We start from the raw sequence: 21,783 nt of genomic DNA, 5'->3' as shown, positions 1-21,783 counted from the left end.
CTCTTGATTGTTCCTGATGGCTACTTTTAGGAAGACTGGATTTAAACTGTGCAGAGAGTGTGGAGGGCATATGTCTATCACGGACCCGCAAGATGACTGCCTTTGGTGCCCATCTTCGGACCAAGACGTCGAGGAATGCCGTAGCTGCAGGAAGATGAATCCCAAAGCGATTAAAGAGCGTGAAGCTAAGTTGTTTATGGCCAAAGCCAAGAAGGAGAAGAGAGGTAGGAAGAGGGCAAAGTCTTCATCTTCTCACCCTTCAAGGTCGAAGAAGCATAAGAAATCCAAGAGAAGACCTGCCTCTCTACATCGTTCTTCGAAGGCCAGGGTTCGAGGTCGCCGACTCGGGCTGAGCGTCCTCGGAGGAAGGACTTTATTTCTCCATCTCCTCAAGTGACGCCGGTACCATCTCCGGCTGCGGCGTCGCTGGCTTCGGATGCTTCTTCGCAACATGAAGATTCACCGGCTCCAGCGTCGTCACCGGCGCCTGGTGAGTCCTCTCCAGTCCGTGTGACTTCACCTGTGTGGGCGCCGTCCCCGGCTCCGCAGGCTCCATTTCGACCTCAGGTGACTCCTCTTCAGGAAGGTACAGATCCATATCCTCCTTTTCCTGCTCCTGAGTCTGATTCTGCGTATTTCCTTAATGCGATGTTTGGCATGTTTGCCAGAGCCACGACTCTATCCAGCGAGCCTTTGGGCCCCGTGAGTCCTTTGGCTATCAACCTGGGTGTTCCTCAGTTCTAGCCCCAGGCTCCATTCATGCCATTCTTGCCATCGGCTCCGACTTGGCATTTCCTGGCGCCGAGATCCTCCACTCAGTCTCCTCAGACTCCTTCGGCTGCTGAGTCTGCGCCACCTCAAGTTCGATCGACATCGAGGTTCGAAGCAGAGGCTCCTCCATCGATGCCGTTGATGTCATCACTGGCGCGGCGTGTGGCTCCACCGACATCGTTACCTAAGCAATAATCCATGAGAGAGGCGCAGAACCTCCTCGAAGAGGAGGAATATTTACAGAATGAGGATGAAGGGGAAATTGTGTACTCTATGGACTAGTTTGAAGGCCTTCATGAAGCTAGTGACCTCTATACTACCCCCGAATATAATCTTCCTTCTGCAAGTGGAGGCATTGTACAGGACATTGCTCCATATGGTTATAAGGAAGGCGGCTGAGAGTCTTAAGCTTCCATCAGAGGAGATAAAGTCCAACATTCTAACAGAAGTTTTAAACCCATCTTCAACAACTTCTGAGCCATTGCTTCCTTTTACGGATGCTTTAACTGAACCAATCCTGGAGGTGTGGCAGAAACCTTTATCTGCTCCGGCTGTCTCTCGTTCCATTTCAAGAAGGTACAGGCCTGCCCTGGTGGTCCGGCTTTTTTGTCATCGCATCCTACGCGGAAAGTTTGGTTGTCCAAGCTTCTTGTTCAAAGCACTCTTCTGGTTCCTTCCCTACTATTCTGGATGATAGGGATTCTAAGAGGATGTAGCAAGCGGCAAAGAAGGGGTTTTCTTCTGCTAGTATGGTTCTTAAGAACAAAAATTTAACTTGCCTTCTTGGACGATATATCCATGCTTTGATGGACTCAATTGTGCAATTGGCCCCGAAATTGCCTGAAGAAGCTCGTGCTAGTTTCTTGGTAGTCTTAACGGATTTGCAGTCTGCGGCACGTCAGGTGATTCAATCAGGCATGGACACCACAGACTCTGTGGCTCGTGTGATGGAGACTTCTGGGGCTGCAAGGAGACAAGCATGGCTTAGATCATCTGGTTTCTCAGCTGATGTTCAGGCGACTTTGCTGGATTTGCCCTTTGATGGGTCAAAGCTCTTAGGTTCAAAGGCGGACTTAGCTTTAGAACGTTTAAAAGACAGCAGGGCTACTGCAAGATCTCTAGGCCTCCAGGTGTAGTCCAGAGGATATGGTTACAAACGGTATCGTGGTTTTGGGAGATCTGTTTCCTTTAGTTGCCGCCAGCAATCTCAACAGGGCCAACAACAAAATACCCTGTACAAATCATACAGAGGGAAGAATAAAAGAGGCCTCAGGGGTGCAAATAGACAACAATCCTCCTTTTCTTCCTCTACCTCCCCTCCCGCCACTGTTGATACAACAGGAAAGCAGTTCTAGATCCCCCATCTTAGAACATGTTGGTCCGGTTGGAGTTCGGGTGTCCCACTTTCTACAAGATTGGAGACTGATCACTTCTGATCGTTGGGTCTTGAATCTTGTAGAGAATGGGTACGCCCTCCCCTTTTTGGTGTTTCCTCCTCCTTACCCTCCTCGCCAGCGTGGGTGTTCAGAGGACCACTTACTGCTTTTCCAGCAGGAGGTTCTTACATTGCTTCAAAAAGGTGCAATAGAGGTGGTTCAGGAGCAGGAAAGGGGTCAGGGTTGCTACTCCCGGTATTTCCTGAACCCCAAAAAGGACGGTCGCTTGAGACCAATCTTGGACCTCAGGATTTTGAACCTTTACCTCAGGCAGGAAAAGTTCAAAAGGCTGACCTTGGCTCAGGTTCTTCTTGCGCTGCAACAAGAAGACTGGATGGTGTTGATTGATCTGCAGGATGCGTATTTTCATCTTCCCATCCTGAAGTTGTGTCGGAAGTATATCCGGTTCACGGTGGGATCGCAACACTACCAGTTTGCAGTTCTTCCGTTCGGTTTTACTTCCGCTCCTCGAGTCTTTACAAAGGTGATGGCGGTGGATGCAGCTTATCTCAGAAGGTCAGAGGTTCCTGTTTTCCCCTACCTGGACGACAGGCTGTTGAAAGCGGAGTCTCCAGAGTTGGCTTTGCGCAACTTGCAAGTGACAACTCATCTGTTGTTCAAATTGGGTATTTAGATAAAGATACCCAAATCTCAACTGGGGCCTTCTCAGCGCAGCCTGTTCATAGGGGCAATACTGGACACTTCTGTGTGGCGAGCATACCCGCCTCCGCAGAGGATTCTCGACATACAGGAAATGATTCCTTTATTTCACGATGGAGCGGTTGTTCCAGTCCTGAAGGTTCTTCGCCTGCTCGGTCTGCTCACTTCCTGCATTCTGTTAGTCAACCATGCACGCTGGCACATGAGGGCACTCCAGTGGTGCCTCTGCAGGCAGTGGTTTCAGCACAGCGGAGAGCTCGGGGAGAATATCAGAATCTCCAGAGAAGCTGCAGCGGAGCGGACTTGGTGGAGTGTGCTGGGCAACCTGTCACAAGGAAACACCTTTCAGTCTCCTCCGCCGGTGGCCACAGTGATCACGGATGCCTCCACTCTAGGGTGGGGTGCTTATGAGGGGGATCTGGAGGTCAAAGGTCTTTGGTCTCCAGAGGAAAGGTTGCCTCACATCAACCTGTTGGAATTGCCGGCGATACGTTTGGCACTAAAGGCTTTCCTTCCTTCCCTTTGCGGTCAGTCGGTGTGCTGAATGTTCGTGCGGATAGTCTTAGCTGGCATTACTCGGCCGATCACGAGTGGCGGCGTCAACCGGAGGTGGTCCATCGCATCTTTCAGATGTGGGGTTCTCCTCGGTTAGACCCGTTTGCCACTCACAAGAAAGTGCACTGCCCGTTGTTCTGCAGTCTCCAGTATCCAATGCAGGGGGCGCTGGGGGACACGTTCCAGATAGATTGGAGCTCACAACTCCTTTACGCGTTTCCCCCCATACCCTTGATTCCTCTGGTTTTGAGGAAGATTTGTAAAGACCGGGCCCAAGTTATATTGATCGCCCCGGATTGGCGATGGCGATGTAAGTGCGGGGGAGCGTGGATTCGTATTGCGATGTTGAAGATAACTCTGCCGAAGATGGTGTGAATACACTAGAGGCGGCACACGCTTTAGCCGTTCTGCGTTTGCAGAGAGGTGTAATGAGGCCACGCCCCTTTTTACACCTCTCTGCAATGGAGCCCCCTGGCGCATACTGGAGGTTCCTGGTGGGCTACTTGTCCCCCAGGGACACCCAGTATTCAAGGGAATTTAGTTTCCACTCTGGAAACGTGCCAGGGGGCTGCGTTGCAGAGAGGTGTAATGAGGCCACGCCCCTTTTTACACCTCTCTGCAAGGCAGCCTCCTGGTGCATATTGGAGGTTCCTGGTGGGCTAGTTGGCCCCCAGGGACCCCCAGTATGCAAGGGGACTTAATCCCTCAACTTAGAACGCGCTACGGGGCACGTTTGCACAGTGGTGAAGGTAGGGGTCGGGCTTGGGGTAATATGTGTGCAAACATGCCCTGTGGAGCGTTTTAAGTTGGGGAATTAATTCCTCTTCAATCCAGAGGTCCCCTAGGGGTTAACTAGCATAACAGGTACCTCTAGTAAGTGCCACGGAGCTGTATTGCAGAGTGTTGTTTAAGGGGGGCGTGGCCTCTGAACACCTCTCTGCAGCGCAGCTCTCTGGCGCATACTGGAGGTACCCGGTGGGCTAGTTGGCCCACAGGGGACCTCCGGATTGAAGAGGAATTAATTCCCCAAATTAAAGCGCGCCACAGGGCGTGTTTGCACATGTCACCTCAGGCCCCGCCCCCTTCCTTCACTATTGAGCAAAATATTCCTCTAAAATCAGCCGAACTACGAATTCTGATTTACTCACCTGTTATCAGGAGAGACGTCAGTGCTGCATCTTTGAGCCCAGTACGGACCCTGAAAAGTAAATCTAAGTGTACTTACCAGTAACTTGTATTTCCTTCCATAGGAATCTATTGTGTGGTTTTCACCAGAAAAGTTTCAAAGTGTCCATTTTTGAAATGTACCAATAATCCTCTAAAATCAGTTGAACTATGAATTCCGATTTACTCCACTGCTATCAGGAGAGACCTCAGTGCTGCATCTTTCAGCCCAGTACTGATCCTGAAAAGGAATTTTAACCATACTTACCAGTAACTTGAATGTCCTTCCATAGGATATCATTGCCTGCTATATAATATATATATATAAATATATATATATATATATATATATATATATATATATATATGCTTCCTTCTCACGGCTCTTTTGCGGTGGAACCTCCCACAGTCCGGTGGCGCGTTCACGGCTGGCAGAGCCCCGCCAGTCACTTATTTCCCATAATTTTCCAGTTAGACGCGCACTCAGAGGTAAAGTGGTATACAGTGTCACTTTATTTGCTGTTACGCGTTTCGGAAGCCAAAACTCCCTTGCTCACACAGCAAGCCATTTGCTTTCCACCAGTTACATACACATAGCGTCATAGCCATAGAAACAGGACTGTACACATTTCGTTTTGGCTGACATCTTAGAGTGTACTTTCTGTACAGTTCTTGTACACACAGTGTCTCTTATTTACACAACCACTTACTTAAAAAAGTGATTAAGTACATTTCATCATTACTTTTTTACTTTTTTACTTTTGTACTTTTTATCTCACATTTCATTCGCCATAGTGGCTAATTGTTCAGTAACTGTTTCTAAACCCCTCTTCTTTCGCCTAGTGGCTTAATAAGGGTTCAATGTCTCTGGTTAAAGCTTTATCTTTAAAAACAAAGAAAAAAGTGCAAAAAACGTGAACTATAGGTGAGGAAATTTCTACTTAGTGAAGAAGTCTTCTACTCTATTTCCGTGATTCTTCTGGGTGACAGGCTCATTTTTCGTGAAGTGCATGTGATCCCTAATATCTCATCTTGATTCCGCCTGTTAGAGTAAAACAAAAATTAAAATTACAATCTTATTCTCATTAAAACATATTTCCAGCTTAGATATTTCAACCAACATTCCTTCATTGTGACACCATTCTATACATTTCATAGGTACAGAATTCGCATTTTGATTTTTTCATGAGTCATATAAATGAACTATCAATTCCTCATGGTCATTGTGCCCATTCGGTTGTCTTGTCTCTAGCTCTAAAATCCATTTAGACTCTTTTTTCCTCAACTGCATCTCTCTGTTACCCCCTCTGTGATTCTGTCTGACCTGTTCGATTGCACAGTATGTTATCAAATTGCAATTCGATCTATGATATTGCGCAAAGTGTCTCGCCACTGGGTATTGAGGGTCCTGATTTGTGATTGCCCTAAGGTGTTGCATCACCCTATTTTTAGCCATTACTGTTGTGCTGCCCACATATCTTTTTTTACAAGTACATTCGAGCACGTATACCACATATGTAGTGCTGCACGTGAGGAATTGAGTTATTTTTCTTTTTGTCTTGCCATGAGGGAGATCAATGTCTTTTCTCATTGGGCTGTTCTTACAAGCTTTACAGTGCCCACACGGAAAGAAACCCACCAGATTATGTTGGTTCCTATCCCTGTAGTCTGTAATGTCTCCCTTCGTGAGTATGTCCCTCAGGCTATGACTTTTTCTGTAGGTGATGGCTGGTCTAACGCTTAAATCTGGGCCAATGATAGGGTCGCTTTTGAGGATGTTCCAATTTTTCGCAATTATTTTCCTTATTTTGTGAGACCCTCTATTGTACGTAAGGATTACCCTGGTGGTGTCGTTTTCTTGCGTTTCCTTCTCTTTGGTTATTAGGGTACTTTCCCTTGTCACATTTTCCATCTTTGTCAGGGCTCTATCTAGAACCCATCTAGGGTAACCCCTCTCTTTGAATCTCTGAATCATTATTCCACTTTCTTTTTTGTACTCCTCTGTGCTAGAACAATTTCTCCTTGCCCTCAGCAGTTCCCCATATGGAATGCTCCATTTTAGGGTATCAGGGTGGCTGCTCAGAGCATGGAGGACACTATTGCCTGCCGTCTCTTTCCTGAACAACTTTGTTCTTAACCGGTCACCTTCTGCTCTTACTTCCACGTCTAAATATTCAACCTTCTGTTTGCTCTTTTGATGAGTAAGTTTTATATTGTACTCATTGCTATTCAAAAGTTTCACAAAATCATCAGCCTCTTCATCATTCCCCTCCCACACTACAAAAAGGTCATCTATGTACCTAAGCCATACAACGACTTTTTCGAATGCCTGATTGTACTGGGGGTCATTTTTAGTGTCAATCTTTTTCAGAAAGTCTTGGGTATCCTTCACATAGGAAGGTAGCTCTTCACATAGGAAGGTAGCTCTTTCACGTATTCCTGGAGGATGTAGAATTCTTCCTCCAGGAATACGTGAAAGAGCTACCTTCCTATGTGAAGGATACCCAAGACTTTCTGAAAAAGATTGACACTATAAATTGGAAAGCTGAGTACATGTTAATAACTATGGATGTAAATTCATTATACACAATCATTGAACATGAACATGGTATAGAGGCATGCATGCATTATTTGAAAAAACGGAACATAATGTACCTTGAGCACACAAGGATGCTAAAGGAAATGATAAGAATATGTTTGGAAAATAATGTATTTATGTTTAATGGTGAACTGTATAAGCAAACAACTGGAACTTGCATGGGTACGAGCTTTGCGCCGAGCTTTGCGAATTTGTTCTTGGGCAAATGGGAAGAGGAGATAAAAAATGACCCCCAGTACAATCAGGCATTCGAAAAAGTCGTTGTATGGCTTAGGTACATAGATGACCTTTTTGTAGTGTGGGAGGGGAATGATGAAGAGGCTGATGATTTTGTGAAACTTTTGAATAGCAATGAGTACAATATAAAACTTACTCATCAAAAGAGCAAACAGAAGGTTGAATATTTAGACGTGGAAGTAAGAGCAGAAGGTGACCGGTTAAGAACAAAGTTGTTCAGGAAAGAGACGGCAGGCAATAGTGTCCTCCATGCTCTGAGCAGCCACCCTGATACCCTAAAATGGAGCATTCCATATGGGGAACTGCTGAGGGCAAGGAGAAATTGTTCTAGCACAGAGGAGTACAAAAAAGAAAGTGGAATAATGATTCAGAGATTCAAAGAGAGGGGTTACCCTAGATGGGTTCTAGATAGAGCCCTGACAAAGATGGAAAATGTGACAAGGGAAAGTACCCTAATAACCAAAGAGAAGGAAACGCAAGAAAACGACACCACCAGGGTAATCCTTACGTACAATAGAGGGTCTCACAAAATAAGGAAAATAATTGCGAAAAATTGGAACATCCTCAAAAGCGACCCTATCATTGGCCCAGATTTAAGCGTTAGACCAGCCATCACCTACAGAAAAAGTCATAGCCTGAGGGACATACTCACGAAGGGAGACATTACAGACTACAGGGATAGGAACCAACATAATCTGGTGGGTTTCTTTCCGTGTGGGCACTGTAAAGCTTGTAAGAACAGCCCAATGAGAAAAGACATTGATCTCCCTCATGGCAAGACAAAAAGAAAAATAACTCAATTCCTCACGTGCAGCACTACATATGTGGTATACGTGCTCGAATGTCCTTGTAAAAAAAGATATGTGGGCAGCACAACAGTAATGGCTAAAAATAGGGTGATGCAACACCTTAGGGCAATCACAAATCAGGACCCTCAATACCCAGTGGCGAGACACTTTGCGCAATATCATAGATCGAATTGCAATTTGATAACATACTGTGCAATCGAACAGGTCAGACAGAATCACAGAGGGGGTAACAGAGAGATGCAGTTGAGGAAAAAAGAGTCTAAATGGATTTTAGAGCTAGAGACAAGACAACCGAATGGGCACAATGACCATGAGGAATTGATAGTTCATTTATATGACTCATGAAAAAATCAAAATGCGAATTCTGTACCTATGAAATGTATAGAATGGTGTCACAATGAAGGAATGTTGGTTGAAATATCTGAGCTGGAAATATGTTTTAATGAGAATAAGATTGTAATTTTAATTTTTGTTTTACTCTAACAGGCGGAATCAAGATGAGATATTAGGGATCACGTGCACTTCACGAAAAATGAGCCTGTCACCCAGAAGAATCACGGAAATAGAGTAGAAGACTTCTTCACTAAGTAGAAATTTCCTCACCTATAGTTCACGTTTTTTGCACTTTTTTCTTTGTTTTTAAAGATAAAGCTTTAACCAGAGACATTGAACCCTTATTAAGCCACTAGGCGAAAGAAGAGGGGTTTAGAAACAGTTACTGAACAATTAGCCACTATGGCGAATGAAATGTGAGATAAAAAGTACAAAAGTAAAAAAGTAAAAAAGTAATGATGAAATGTACTTAATCACTTTTTTAAGTAAGTGGTTGTGTAAATAAGAGACACTGTGTGTACAAGAACTGTACAGAAAGTACACTCTAAGATGTCAGCCAAAACGAAATGTGTACAGTCCTGTTTCTATGGCTATGACGCTATGTGTATGTAACTGGTGGAAAGCAAATGGCTTGCTGTGTGAGCAAGGGAGTTTTGGCTTCCGAAACGCGTAACAGCAAATAAAGTGACACTGTATACCACTTTACCTCTGAGTGCGCGTCTAACTGGAAAATTATGGGATATATATATATATATATATATATATATATATATATATATATATATATATATATATATATATATATATATATATATATATAAAAAAAATAAATAAAATAATAAAAAAAAAAATATATATATATATATATATATTAAAAATAAATAAAATAAAAATATTACAATTTCAATATTTTTTAAAACAATTTTTTCAATTTATATTAAAAATATGTAATGTAATTTAAAAATAAAATATCTAAAAATAAATACTTTAAAACAATGTAGTAAATAAGTATAAAGAAAATAACAATTAATACATTTAAAAATTATCATTTACAAAACCTTTGAAATTCACTGAAAATACCATAGGTTTCAGCCACTTTATAGTTCGGAATTAGCATTTAAAAAACCTTAGAAGTTCACTGAAAATACCATAGGTTTCAGCCACTTTATAGTTCGGAATTAGCATTTAAAAAACCTTAGAAGTTCACTGAAAATACCATAGGTTTCAGCCACGTTATAGATTCGGAATTAGCATTTAAAAACCCTTGGAAATTCACTGAAAAAACCATAGGTTTCACACGTTATAGTTCGCTGGACATTTCACTCATACAAAACCAATGAAATTCCCCCGTTATAGTTAGTTCAGCTAACTATAACGTACGCGCCCGCAATGCACTGCTGATGACGTCACATATTACATCACTCATGACATGGTCAGTGACATCAATCATGACATCACTGATGACATCTCAAATGACATCACTGATGACATCATCCTTGTGAAAGAGTGGCAGACCTCCTCTCACCCTAACATAACCTTTGATACACACATTCAAAAATAGAAACTAAAATTAAAAAAAAAATGGAGATACCAATACCAGTTACACCAACCTATTCAGTAATTCAAACATCTACATACACATCCACTCATTCACCAACAGTTCTATATAGTCACTCATACATGTGCTCACTCATCATATGTACTCGTACACCTATACATCCTGTTACATACCGATACTCATCCATAGTTACTCGCACACATACTCACACATGCAAATAAACTGTCAAACATCCATTTACTTGCATATACAGCTATACACACACCACTACACTTACTTCTACAGAAATGTACACATACTTACTCATTTAAACAATCACTTATAGAAACACATACTTATTTATACAGTAACTCTTCCAATCTCTCACTCTCACATATACTCACTTATATACATCAATACTCGCATATACTAGTTTAAAACATATGTAGTTACTCATAAAGATACTATTGATAGTCATTCACTCACTAAAACACCCATACACACACACACACTCATCCACCCATACAGTCCTGCACACATGCTGTCTTCAAAACACATACAAACAATGAGTCAGTCATTCATGCATCTGTGCGCTAAGTAATACCCCCACCAAACCATACAGACACTCATTCTGATACTCAAAAAACGTAGCTACTCACCAACCCATGCAGCCACTTATACACAAAGTGAGACACTGATACAGATATTAACATATTTAAACATTACTCGCTAATAAATATTTTCACTAAGACATATTCAATAAGTCAGTTATGCAATCAATTTTACAGGAAAAACATCTATTTAGACACTTATTTACCCATTTATTCTTCCATCAACCTTTAGCTATACATATATAAAAAAAAAATATTTTTCAAAAAGACACACATTCACTGGATGATGTCATGAGTGATGTCATGAGTGATGTCACTGACCATGTCATGAGTGATGTAATATGTGACGTCATCAGCAGTGCATTGCGGGCGCGCGAGTTATAGTTAGCTGAACTAACTATAACGGGGGAATTTCAATGGTTTTGTGTGAGTGAATATATATCACCAAAACCTCCCTCAGCAATGCTGTCGCCTTACACTGGACCACATTTCAAACACTTACACCATGTTTATACGTGATTTGGGCTCCATGTTTAGTCTGCCATCACTTTCATTGTGTTGGCTGCTAGACCATGTCCTTAACAGTTTTGGTGAATACAGGGGAATTATACCACAGACATTGTGTCCTTTATACTGAACTCCTAACAATAATGCATTAACATCAAATGACTGGGATTTAAGTACACACAGTAAGGTATAGTAAAATGGCTAAAAATATTATCAAATGATTTTGAAACCTTTTCAAATAATTTCATGTTCTATAAAGGTGCCTGTGCTACTTTGTTAACTTCAGCAGCGCCTTCAAGCCCAGTGTCAATGTAATTCTAATTTTAAATTTCTTGTAAGCGAGTCGCACCATTTATATTAATAACTACCTTCTTCTATCTTACTATGACTAGGATTTAAATCTACACAGTAAGGCATAAATAGTAAGATGGATCTAAGTCTTATACAATAGTCTTTATCACTTGTAAACATTTCTAAATCATTTAATGTACTATTAAAGTGCCAATGCAACATTGTTGACACCAAAAGCGCCTTTAACCCCTCTGATGTGGCGCAAATATCCCTCCCCAGTGCTGCGCTGTCCATTGGAACTAGTGCTGAATGGACGTCCAATGGTCGTGAGCAGCACTGGGGAGGTAGTGCACGCGACGACCGTTGGACGTTCGCAGCACTGAAGGGGTTAAAACCAGTACCAACATTATTTTGATTTTGAATTCCTTACACGAGTCCCACCATTATATTTATAGCAACATACTTCTATCTTATTAAATCAATTTTTAACTTCTCATTGGACACACAGGATTCTGAATTTCACCCTCAATGGTTGTTAATGCCAACTATGTTTTTCATTTTGCTTACCATTTTGAGGTGGCACAGGAATGTGTGTATATATATATATATATATTTTAGCACAGTTTCGCCGGCAGGTTCCCTCCTCCAGTCACGGAAAGAAACCACACAGGAGCCGTGGCCACAATTCAAAGTGCAGTTTATTGCGAGCACAACGACCTACGCGTTTCGGAGTAAGATTGCTCCTTCCTCACGGGCAAGAATGTGCGTTTCAATAGTGTTAATAAAATAAAGTAATGTGTCACGTGACAATAAAAATAAATAATATACTTTCTTAGTATGTCTCATCCGTCTGTTTTTCATACAATATATACCAGTTCATCATTGTTCATCATGTTAAAGCATACAAAATACTTTATAGTCAATTTTAAATTTGAGATTCAAAAATAAATAACTCAAATTGGCACTTCATACCCCATATACAAATAAAATTGAGATACACTGGCTTGGGGCTCGAACCGGCCATCCCAAAAGATAGTTCTACATGATTAATGCATTGTGCTATTTGGGTGGCAATGTTAGATTCGGCGAAATATAGATACTTGAAGTTCAATTCCAGCTTGTTTGCGAGAACAACGAGCATAACTGTCCCAAAATAAATTGACTAAATTAATTTTAGGAACACAAACAATATTATTGTTCTAAAGGACATATATCTGCACAATGGATGTAATACTGCTTGGAGATTAATCAAACCAAAGAATAAATAAAAGCCCCAGATCTGAAAGCCCCGGTGGGGGATTGGTCATAAGTTAGTATCTCAGGCCTTATAGTCTATATAAGACAACGTTTACTTCCACTCAATAAAGGTACATAATAAATGCCTACACACTACATATTGGCTTGGCATATAGCATTAGTAATTGTACCCAACATCAATACTGAATAAGAAAACATAACTATATTTTGCCCCAGTGCGCATAGTCTGTGTAAGCAAACATAATGTATTGCCCCAGTATATATATATATCTATACTACTGTTATAAAGCAAGAACTTTGAACCTTTGAGGCGGGTAAACTCTGGAACCACAGCGCCAATCCACACACCCGATACATCATTGTAATCGTCAGGGTGTGCAGATGGACATAGGCTATATAAACTATAAAAATATGCGTTATTTAAAAAGAATTTTGGGATCTTGAGATATTGGGATCTCGACTTTTGGTCATGCTGGGAGTCATCATCACCGAGCGGGACCTGCAATATTTTGAAATCTTCTTGCAGTGTATGAATGTGGTGTTCCTTTTCTCCCAAGTAAAATAACATGGAAATGCCCATTGAAAACGTTTCCCTTTCTGATCGAGAATGTCTGTCAGTGGTTTCAACACCTTCCTTTTTGCAAGGGCAATTTGGGAGAGGTCTTAAAATAAGACCTCTCCATCCCCCCAAACAGTAAGGGGGAGTGGTTTTTAGCATCACTGAGTATTTTCTCTATTTATGGGCAAGACAGTAGCTTTATATTAAGGTCTCTGAATTTTACAGAGTCCCTTTTTCTCCTGGGTGCCACTCTTGCTCGCTCTCTGCATACACATTATCTCTCTCTTTAAGTTCAGTATATGAAATAAGGATTGGACATACCCTCATATGTCACAGCCTTCGGGCAACTTTGAAGCATTGCTAATGCAGACGTTCTCGTGTTGTGCTTTCCAAATTTATAATTGCAGTTCATTTACCATCCATTACCTGTTTACCTAGTCTCACCCTGCTAATCTGTTATGCTCTGCATTACATTCCTTTAGAGATTTCATGAATGAATTAGCTTTCCATGGCCTTCTTCCTCTCCCTCTTTCCTCGCTGATTTGTGTCCACAGCTCTACTCTGCTACAAATCACCTTTAGTCCACTCAGGCCCAGGAGATCACCATGCAAGATGATCATACATAACATTGATTCTGCTTCTTATTTCCGCAGAGTGTTTCTGCTTCTGAAGGCACTCTAGGCCTCTCCTCCTTTACTGTCTGGTGCCATATTGGCTTCCATGAGTGCGTGCCATAAGGGCTTGCAGGAGTCTCAATCAGCAGCCTCCACTCTCTCAGTATTCTGCGATTTTTATATATTTCTTCATCAAACAGCTCTCATCAGCTTCTCCAGCCTATATTTGCAACAGCATCTCCTTTGTTGACCCTTCTTCTTCTGAAGCATCTCCAGTGCAGACCAATGGTGCGGAGCTTCAAGGATTTATGCCCACCATGCTGTGATGTGACCCTGCCCTCTCCGCCAGACAATATTTTACAAGGTTAAGGTTTAACCTAAAGGTTAGCTGTCTCGCCAACCTAATGTTATCCAAAATATTCTTTAAATGATCTGTTCAAGAGTTAGTCTCATTTTGCGTCCACCCACCATAATAGACTGCTTGGGGCAGTCCACTTCAGCCATTGGCTCTCTTTACTGTGTCTGATAGCTTTTACTTGCACATATGTACATATTCTCCTAAAAAGTAGTCCACATCCATGACAGAGATGGTGGGCAAATCTCCGCTCTCATTTCTCCTTCATTTATTTATTTTTTATATATATTTGTTTTGTGATGGACCATTTTTTAAATATATTTTTGTTCTCAAAAAGGTGCAAGACATTTTTACTTTTTATTACCTTTAGACAGAAGAAAAAAAACTATTGTAGTTTTACTAAGGCTAGACATATTGGCTTTGCCACTGATTTTATTTATTTTTTAAAAGTCATACAAGTTAACCATTGTTAGAAAGCCTGAAAGAAGCACATTAAACTGTCACATATTTAGGTAAGCAGAGTGTAGTGGGAATTGGGAGATGCCCTGTAAAGTCTCAGCAATTGCAGTTTAGCCCTGGCATTTTATCTACCATCTTTGTCTTGATTGCTTTGAGACCTAACTAGATCGGCTTGAAGTCTTACTTCAAGAAGAGGCGCCCTCACTTGTGCATCTTGTGCTTGCCCATTGTGCCATTCAAACTCGAGTCAAACTGTACTGATAAGGCCAACACGTTCGAAGTGCTTCTGGGGTATCTTGGGGCACACTTCAGGTGAGACATGATATGACATGTTGAGCTGAACTGTAGGCACTTAAACACATTTGAGGTCTTTACAAGATTAAAAACCAGACATTTCATATTATTGCCATTGAGAGTAATGTTCAATTCAAAGTGTTCAGTTTCTACAGGACGAGAATATCGTTGACTCTCTTGACATACTATTTGCAAAGTTAAGGTCATGGCAGCATTTCTTGGGGGAAGAAGAGATCAGTCCTCGCATAGGTAATAGTAGTGATAAATATAATCATAATTTGTTTTTGTATAGGTATTTTTTCCACATGTTTACCTTTTATAGACACTGGAAAGCTGGTGTTAATATTATCCAGTTTAATGCTACTCCTCTCTGCTTGGGTTTGGATCAGTGATTTAGCAAAACGGCTGGAGCCTAATGGTGCATCTTTGAGCTTTCTGTATGATATATTAACTAATGCAGTGTAATTGGAAGAGTCTCAGAGATCACACCACTCTTGAATTATATAGGGTTATATCTGGCAAAACCAAATCTGGATACATGATGGGGCCATTTCTAATGTATTAAGTTATGAAAGAGTTATTGTATGTAAGATGGCAAGCACAAAGGCCCACGGGGCGAATTGACAGTTACAAAATGTGTTATAAGGCACACTGGTTGCAAGCCATACTATGAAATTCTACATCAGTATTAACCCTGGGCGTAGTTTGCGAAGTAGCGCTACGCGTAGCTACGCGAAGTGCACTTCGCGAGCTACGCGTAGCTATGCAAAGTGCACTTCGCGAGCTACGCGTAGCACTATGCGAACTGCGTAGTACCCTGTACGCACTGTGCAAGATGCCATTTTCAATGATTCCACATTGCGGATAAGCATCCGGGACTGTGCAATCATTGAAAACGGCATCTTGCACAGTGCGAGCTGTAGTTTTCTGCCGCTCAAGTAGATTTTTACTCGAGCTGCAGCTTTCTCAACGCGGACTGGTAGTTTCTCATTGCGAGCAGTCTCGAGCATACGCGACCACTCGTAATGAGAAACCTGACCTTCCCACGTTGAGAATCTCGCCGGGAGGTTTATTTTCCACGCTCGCGATCGGCAACTTGATGTTGCTGATCGCGAACGAGGAAAAAGTCTCGCCGGGATGTCATTATGCTTGCTCGCGGTCGCCAACTTCACGTTGAGGACCGCGAGCAAGCAAAAAATGCCCGCTGCACTACGCTACGTGATTTTGCACTGTGCTACGTGCACTTCCCGTAGTGCGAAGTAGCGTAAACTTTGTAAACTACGCAAGCGTAGCGTAGTGCTTTGCCCAGGGTTAATCAGTATGTACCAATAATGATGTTTGAACAATTTCTCTTTCAACAATTACTTTTGGCAAATCTTGTATGCTCGTGGCCCATAACTATTGCTTAACTCTCTCTCCTTATATATATTTTTTTTTTATGGATTTTCTTTTTTTGTGCTGAGAGCAGTATATCCCAAGGGTTGCTCTGCATGCCATGATAAACTGCATTATCTCTAGGAAAGCTATCCTGACAAAATAATAGTTTAAATCCTTTCCTGACTGCACCATAACTTTGATGTAAAGCAGCAAAAGGTAGTCCAACACACAATCGCTACAAGTATGAAACCTCAATATTGTTATATCTGATGTTCAATACCTGCACTTGTAGTATTGATTTTGCTAAGGAAGACATAAAAAGCTGCCAGCAGAAGCAAGAATGAGATGATTTGTTTTGTATAAACATTGTACTAGGTTTAAACTTTAATACTTTCCTTTTTTTAGTACACCCTGCTTTCTAAATTTGGATGTTATTCTTTTTAAATTAAAAAATCTTGAAATATTATTTGGAAGTAATATCGTTATAAAGACTAAATGAACTAAAGTGACTGCCAGCCAACGGCAATGATTTAAATTATTTTGGATTTAGAGCTATTCTCTGAGCTTAATATTGCTGGTAGTAATGGCAGCAGGATAAACCCTTTTGAGGCCCATATTTCTTTTAGGGTCTGTAGTAGTTGGTTATGGTTGCTGGTATTGTGAGTGACGATGGTCACTCACAATACGAGACAATTTAACATTTGCTTATTGTTTGCTCGTGTGGTACAGTGATTAAGACTGTTTATTTGTTGTGAGTGGAATGGTGTTCAGTCATCAAGAAGGTCATTGAGTGATGTTAAAATATTTGCCAAATAATGAAATTTTTGAAGACATTAAAGTGGCAGCTTTTTTTTTGCCAATATGAGCTACGAATCTGTGTTTTTAAACTGTTTTATATAAATGCTTAATCAAGTATAGTTGTTGCAATAAATAGGTGCTTGTTTAATATTCAACAGATATGTAGGCAGGTACTTGTGCAGTACCTTCAGTACAGTGGATGACTATAGTTTGACAGGGGAACTGATTGCAGTGTTTGATCTGACTTGGTTGATTGATTGTTGAGGAGAAGCTTTTAGGAAAGACTGTTCCAAGCTGAACAGTTTTTTTTACGTGGATGTTGGTGTTAAATTCCCAAGGAAAAAAAAGGATAGACCTTAATCATTTTGTCAGAAGTTGTGGGGTGGTCTATAGGTTTCATGGGTCATTTGTGATTGTCTCTATATCAAAGACGAGCATGGGAAAGCCTGTGTGTGAAGGCGGTTATTAGGGGAATGGAGAGCTGGCAGTAGAGGACGAAAGTGATGGATTTGATTTTCCATGTTAAGTGTTTGAGGGGCAAATCTGAGTTTGATGTGGCACAAGAATAGATCTTGAAGTAGTCAATGCTCTCAAACTCACAAGGTTCAATGTGGTAAGTCTTTCCATTTCTTAGAATAGTTATTGGAAAATATATATGTTCAGTTTCCCTAGTGAGTTTGTGTACATTCACAAACTTCTCCATGATACTTTCCAACCCTGGATATTGTCGGGGATTTTTGCTCTTGCAAAGAGCTGGATTAAATTCTCTTCCTGGGTTGCAAGGGAAATTGAAAACTTCCAAACCTGGGGAAGGTGTAGGAGAAGGCGTTTTCCCACTGGGGAAAGAAGTTATCCCTGTGGAGAAACCTAAACATAAAATATAATTGCACATCAGAAGTCCCTTTCCCCGATGTACCCTACACACAATTATTCATTGAGGAAAAGCAACATCAAATCACATTTCTGGTCGTACTCCCAGAAAACTGGCACTGGTAGAGGTTTCCAGGCATTTTACTAGGAATGTTTGTGAATATGAAAATCTTAAATCTGCACGGGAGTAGTTTTACATGTGCAGATTAACAATTTGTAAATCGGGCCCATTCGAACTAGCAGATCTTCCCTCTTCACCCAAGAGTTTGGAGTGCAGGATACTGCTGGGGCTTGTGGAAAGAAATATCTAACACTGGAAAATGCTTTAAAAAAAATATATATACAAAGACCAGTATCACAAACCACGTGACCAAATGTCCGCTGACCAATTATAAATTAAACACCTGAGTGACAATGTTTTTAAGGTAAAGTGTAAAACTGGTTTTAGATCCAAGTAAAATTGTTTGAATACGTTTAGTAAATGTACTTTAGAATTTTTCTTCTTCCATTTACTTTCAGGATGGGCGATTACACGTATTTTGTATGGACACATAGAATAATAATTTGTCTCAATAGTTTCTCAGGTCGGTGCTCATGTAGATGGTAGTAGTTGAAGTGTGGTGGTAATGTAAAGAAGTCCAAACGTCTTACTGTATTTTATTTCCGCAGGAAGAGTTTTGATCTGTGCCAGTGATGACCGGACGTGTGCCCAGCTCAAGGAGTACATCACTGGAGGAGCGGAGGCCCTTCTAATGAGATTGTACAACAAAACGTTTGGAAAGGATGCAAAAGCTGAGGAAGTGTGGTTGATTGGGAGAAAAGCTGCCGGATCAAAGGCAAGATCCAAAAAAGCTAAGCCTGTGACTGCATCGAAACAAAATAAAAATAAGAAGCCAGAGTTGACTTTAACTCAAATGATGGGAAGAGCTGAGGAGGAGGATCTGCCAGAGGAGGGAGATGATGACATTTATAAAGACGATAGTGCAAGCCAGGAAAGCAGCAATGAAGAAACCAAGCCAGAAGGTCTCCTCATGAACCTCCCTTCAGATACTTCTTACTACAGCATCTTAGAAGAGCCTCTTACAGTCATTCACCCTTTGTTGGGCTGTAGTGATTCCTACGCTCTCACGCGGGTACTACATGAGATTGAGCCAAGATATGTTGTGCTGTATGATGCAGAACTTAGCTTTGTACGTCAGCTGGAAATTTACAGAGCAAGCAGGCCTGGCAAACCTTTGAGGCAAGTATGCAAACATAAATAAATTCATACCTCACTCTTAGTTGCAAGCATGCGTACCTGTGCAGCTGTTGAAGTGGAATCATTTCTACAGGTAAGTGGCACTAGTTTCACTTGTTGGATTTTTGCATCACCAGCCTGGCTTTCAAAATAGAGATATTAAAAGAGCTCCTTGCGTTACCAAGCTTAATGACAAATATGATAGCTATAAACAAGTTTTCACCAGACTCCACTGGCTTCGTTGGTTGAGGGAAACAAATTCCATCCTCTCTGCGTAGTTTATAGATACATGGAAGTTATTAAAATGATGTTCTATGCAATTCATACACATAAATCACTCTACTAAAAATTATCCTATGTACTAACTTGTTTTCACCATGCCCTGAAACAAGTGTGATACAGTACTCAGCCACGCCATAATTGGAGAAGACAGCAATATAATTCCAGTGAGAGAACTATTCCCTCCAACCTACATTGAACCTCACTTCTCATTTAAACACAAATGCATGTTGGAACATGTAGTTGCTCTTTGAAATAAGATTTTAAAGCTTGAAAAGATTTCTTGGTAATCAAAGCGCTTGCAAGGAGTAGTACATCTTTTTATCTTAAGGAGATTTGTTATATCAATAGAGCTAATAAAGAAACGTAATCACTACTTTAGAGTTAAAGGCTTTTTGCCATTTCTTTTAAGGATGGCAGATTATTTTGAGATTTCAATTGGGGGAATTCCATTTGCACTATTGTAGCAGGTCTCAATGGGAACATCTTTCATTGAAGCTTTTCTTTAAAGAGCTTCAAAGGTTGCCTTTTAGATTCTGTAAAAAGGACATTAGAGTTAATGATGCAGAGTCAGATCTTTAAATGAGGTGGCACCTAAATACGCCATTTTCCACAGTCTCTGCGATAGGGATTGGTTAATGGTAAAAGAGACAGGTCTACGTGTAAGGAAATTGATTTTCAGAGTGAAATCCTCTAGTCTCATCAAATCCTTAGATGGGTGGGGATAAAGTTAACATTACCTTCTATCTGGTTTGATGCACTCTGTTGAACAACGTAAGGTATTAGGTATTGCTCTAAAGTATTTTGTTATATTGCACACTTTGTCCTAAATGTAAGGTGTGTTGTAAAGTTACATTACTAACAAGCACTGGCAAAGTCTACAACTCGTGGCTCTAAAAAGGTAGAGCTTTTGGCAATATTTTGTGCAGTGACAGTCGCATGTGCAAGCTTGTGGACATAGCTCGCAAACTGGGAGTGGGTTTTCTATCAAAGAAAGTATGTATTGTGATGCATGTATCGTCACACCCCGGTGACCATTTTATTCATTTTCATTAACCATTCTGAAATGCAAGACCATTTTAGAATTTAGAATAGAAAATTAGGAAAGTGAAAAAAAGTGCATGCATAAGTAGAAAAAAAAGTGCATGCAAAAGTGGAAAAAAAAGCTTGCAAGGCATGTAACGGAGAAACGCATGGGGAGAAAGAGAGGAAGCACATGCATTTCCAGGAAGTGCCATATGATAATGAAAAGAGTTCCTCAAGTCAAAAGTGAAAGGATACAACTCATCCATTCACGATAGCGAGACCAACATGCTCCTAGGTGGAGCAAACGCAAGAAAAGTGAGGAAAATCACTGATTTCAGAGTAGATACCTGCCTGAGACGAACACTCCCTCTATCTATAATCCATCAAGGGGCCTGACCGAAAGCTCACTCATGAACAAGGGGCTTGATTTAAAGCCCACTCTCGATATATGTTATCGATTGTAAACAAAAGGCCTGCCAGCAGAGCTATCTGGCCGAGACCCAAAAATGACTAAAATGAATATTGCGAAAGAAAAGGATTGCATTAATGCTATTAAGCCTCACCACAAAGCAGAAGCGCTTAAATAAATGCATAGTAAAGTACGATCTTCTGAATTCTGCTGGGGCGCAAAATTCAAAATTAGAAGTAGGGCTCAAAACATCCAAATCATAATGGCTTTGTGCGTATGATCGTCAGTTTACAACAAAGGGTGCCAGGTTTTAAGCCATTTCAGTGGTTTTTGTAGTGGGGTTTAAGCGATACCAAAACCAAACAGCTTTAGATAGTTGTGAGACTAAATAGTGGCAGTGCTGATACAGTTTAGATCTGCTACTGCACGAGCCAGCCTTTACTTATTTTCAGTAAACATAGCCTTCTTGGTAGATTAATTGGTTTCTTATCCACCTATTACAGATACCGTCTAATGTACACAATTTGAGTAAGGAATTGTGGAAACGTTTCCTGTTGTGTTCACCCATCTTTAACATTGTATTCTGCCTCTTCCCGGGACACGGCGAGTCAGTTTGTTTTAATTAACTCTTTAATTTACACTGAGGTGTAATTGCTTTAAAAATTATCCTTCTATTTAGATAGTTATTGTTTTAGGCCCTCCACTATCTCAGGCTCCACTCGTTTCTTTCATTAAAAAG

At 41.0% G+C, this 21,783-nt stretch overlaps 1 protein-coding gene across 1 annotated transcript in view; it reads left to right on the top strand.

Moving 5' to 3' along the window:
• ERCC4 (ERCC excision repair 4, endonuclease catalytic subunit) overlaps nucleotides 1–21,783 on the top strand; it is a 269,908-nt gene that overhangs the window by 186,292 nt on the left and 61,833 nt on the right. Inside the window, exon 8 of the mRNA XM_086941358.1 lies at nucleotides 18,763–19,333. Coding sequence (XP_086797484.1) covers nucleotides 18,763–19,333 — 571 coding nt within the window. The remainder of the gene's footprint in view (nucleotides 1–18,762; nucleotides 19,334–21,783) is intronic.

Source organism: Lissotriton vulgaris, chromosome 10 (genome assembly GCF_964263255.1).
Source record: "Lissotriton vulgaris chromosome 10, aLisVul1.2, whole genome shotgun sequence".
Taxonomy (NCBI): Eukaryota; Metazoa; Chordata; class Amphibia; order Caudata; family Salamandridae; genus Lissotriton; species Lissotriton vulgaris.
Note: the sequence above shows the minus strand (reverse complement) of the source record. Positions and strands in the feature narration are given on the sequence as shown.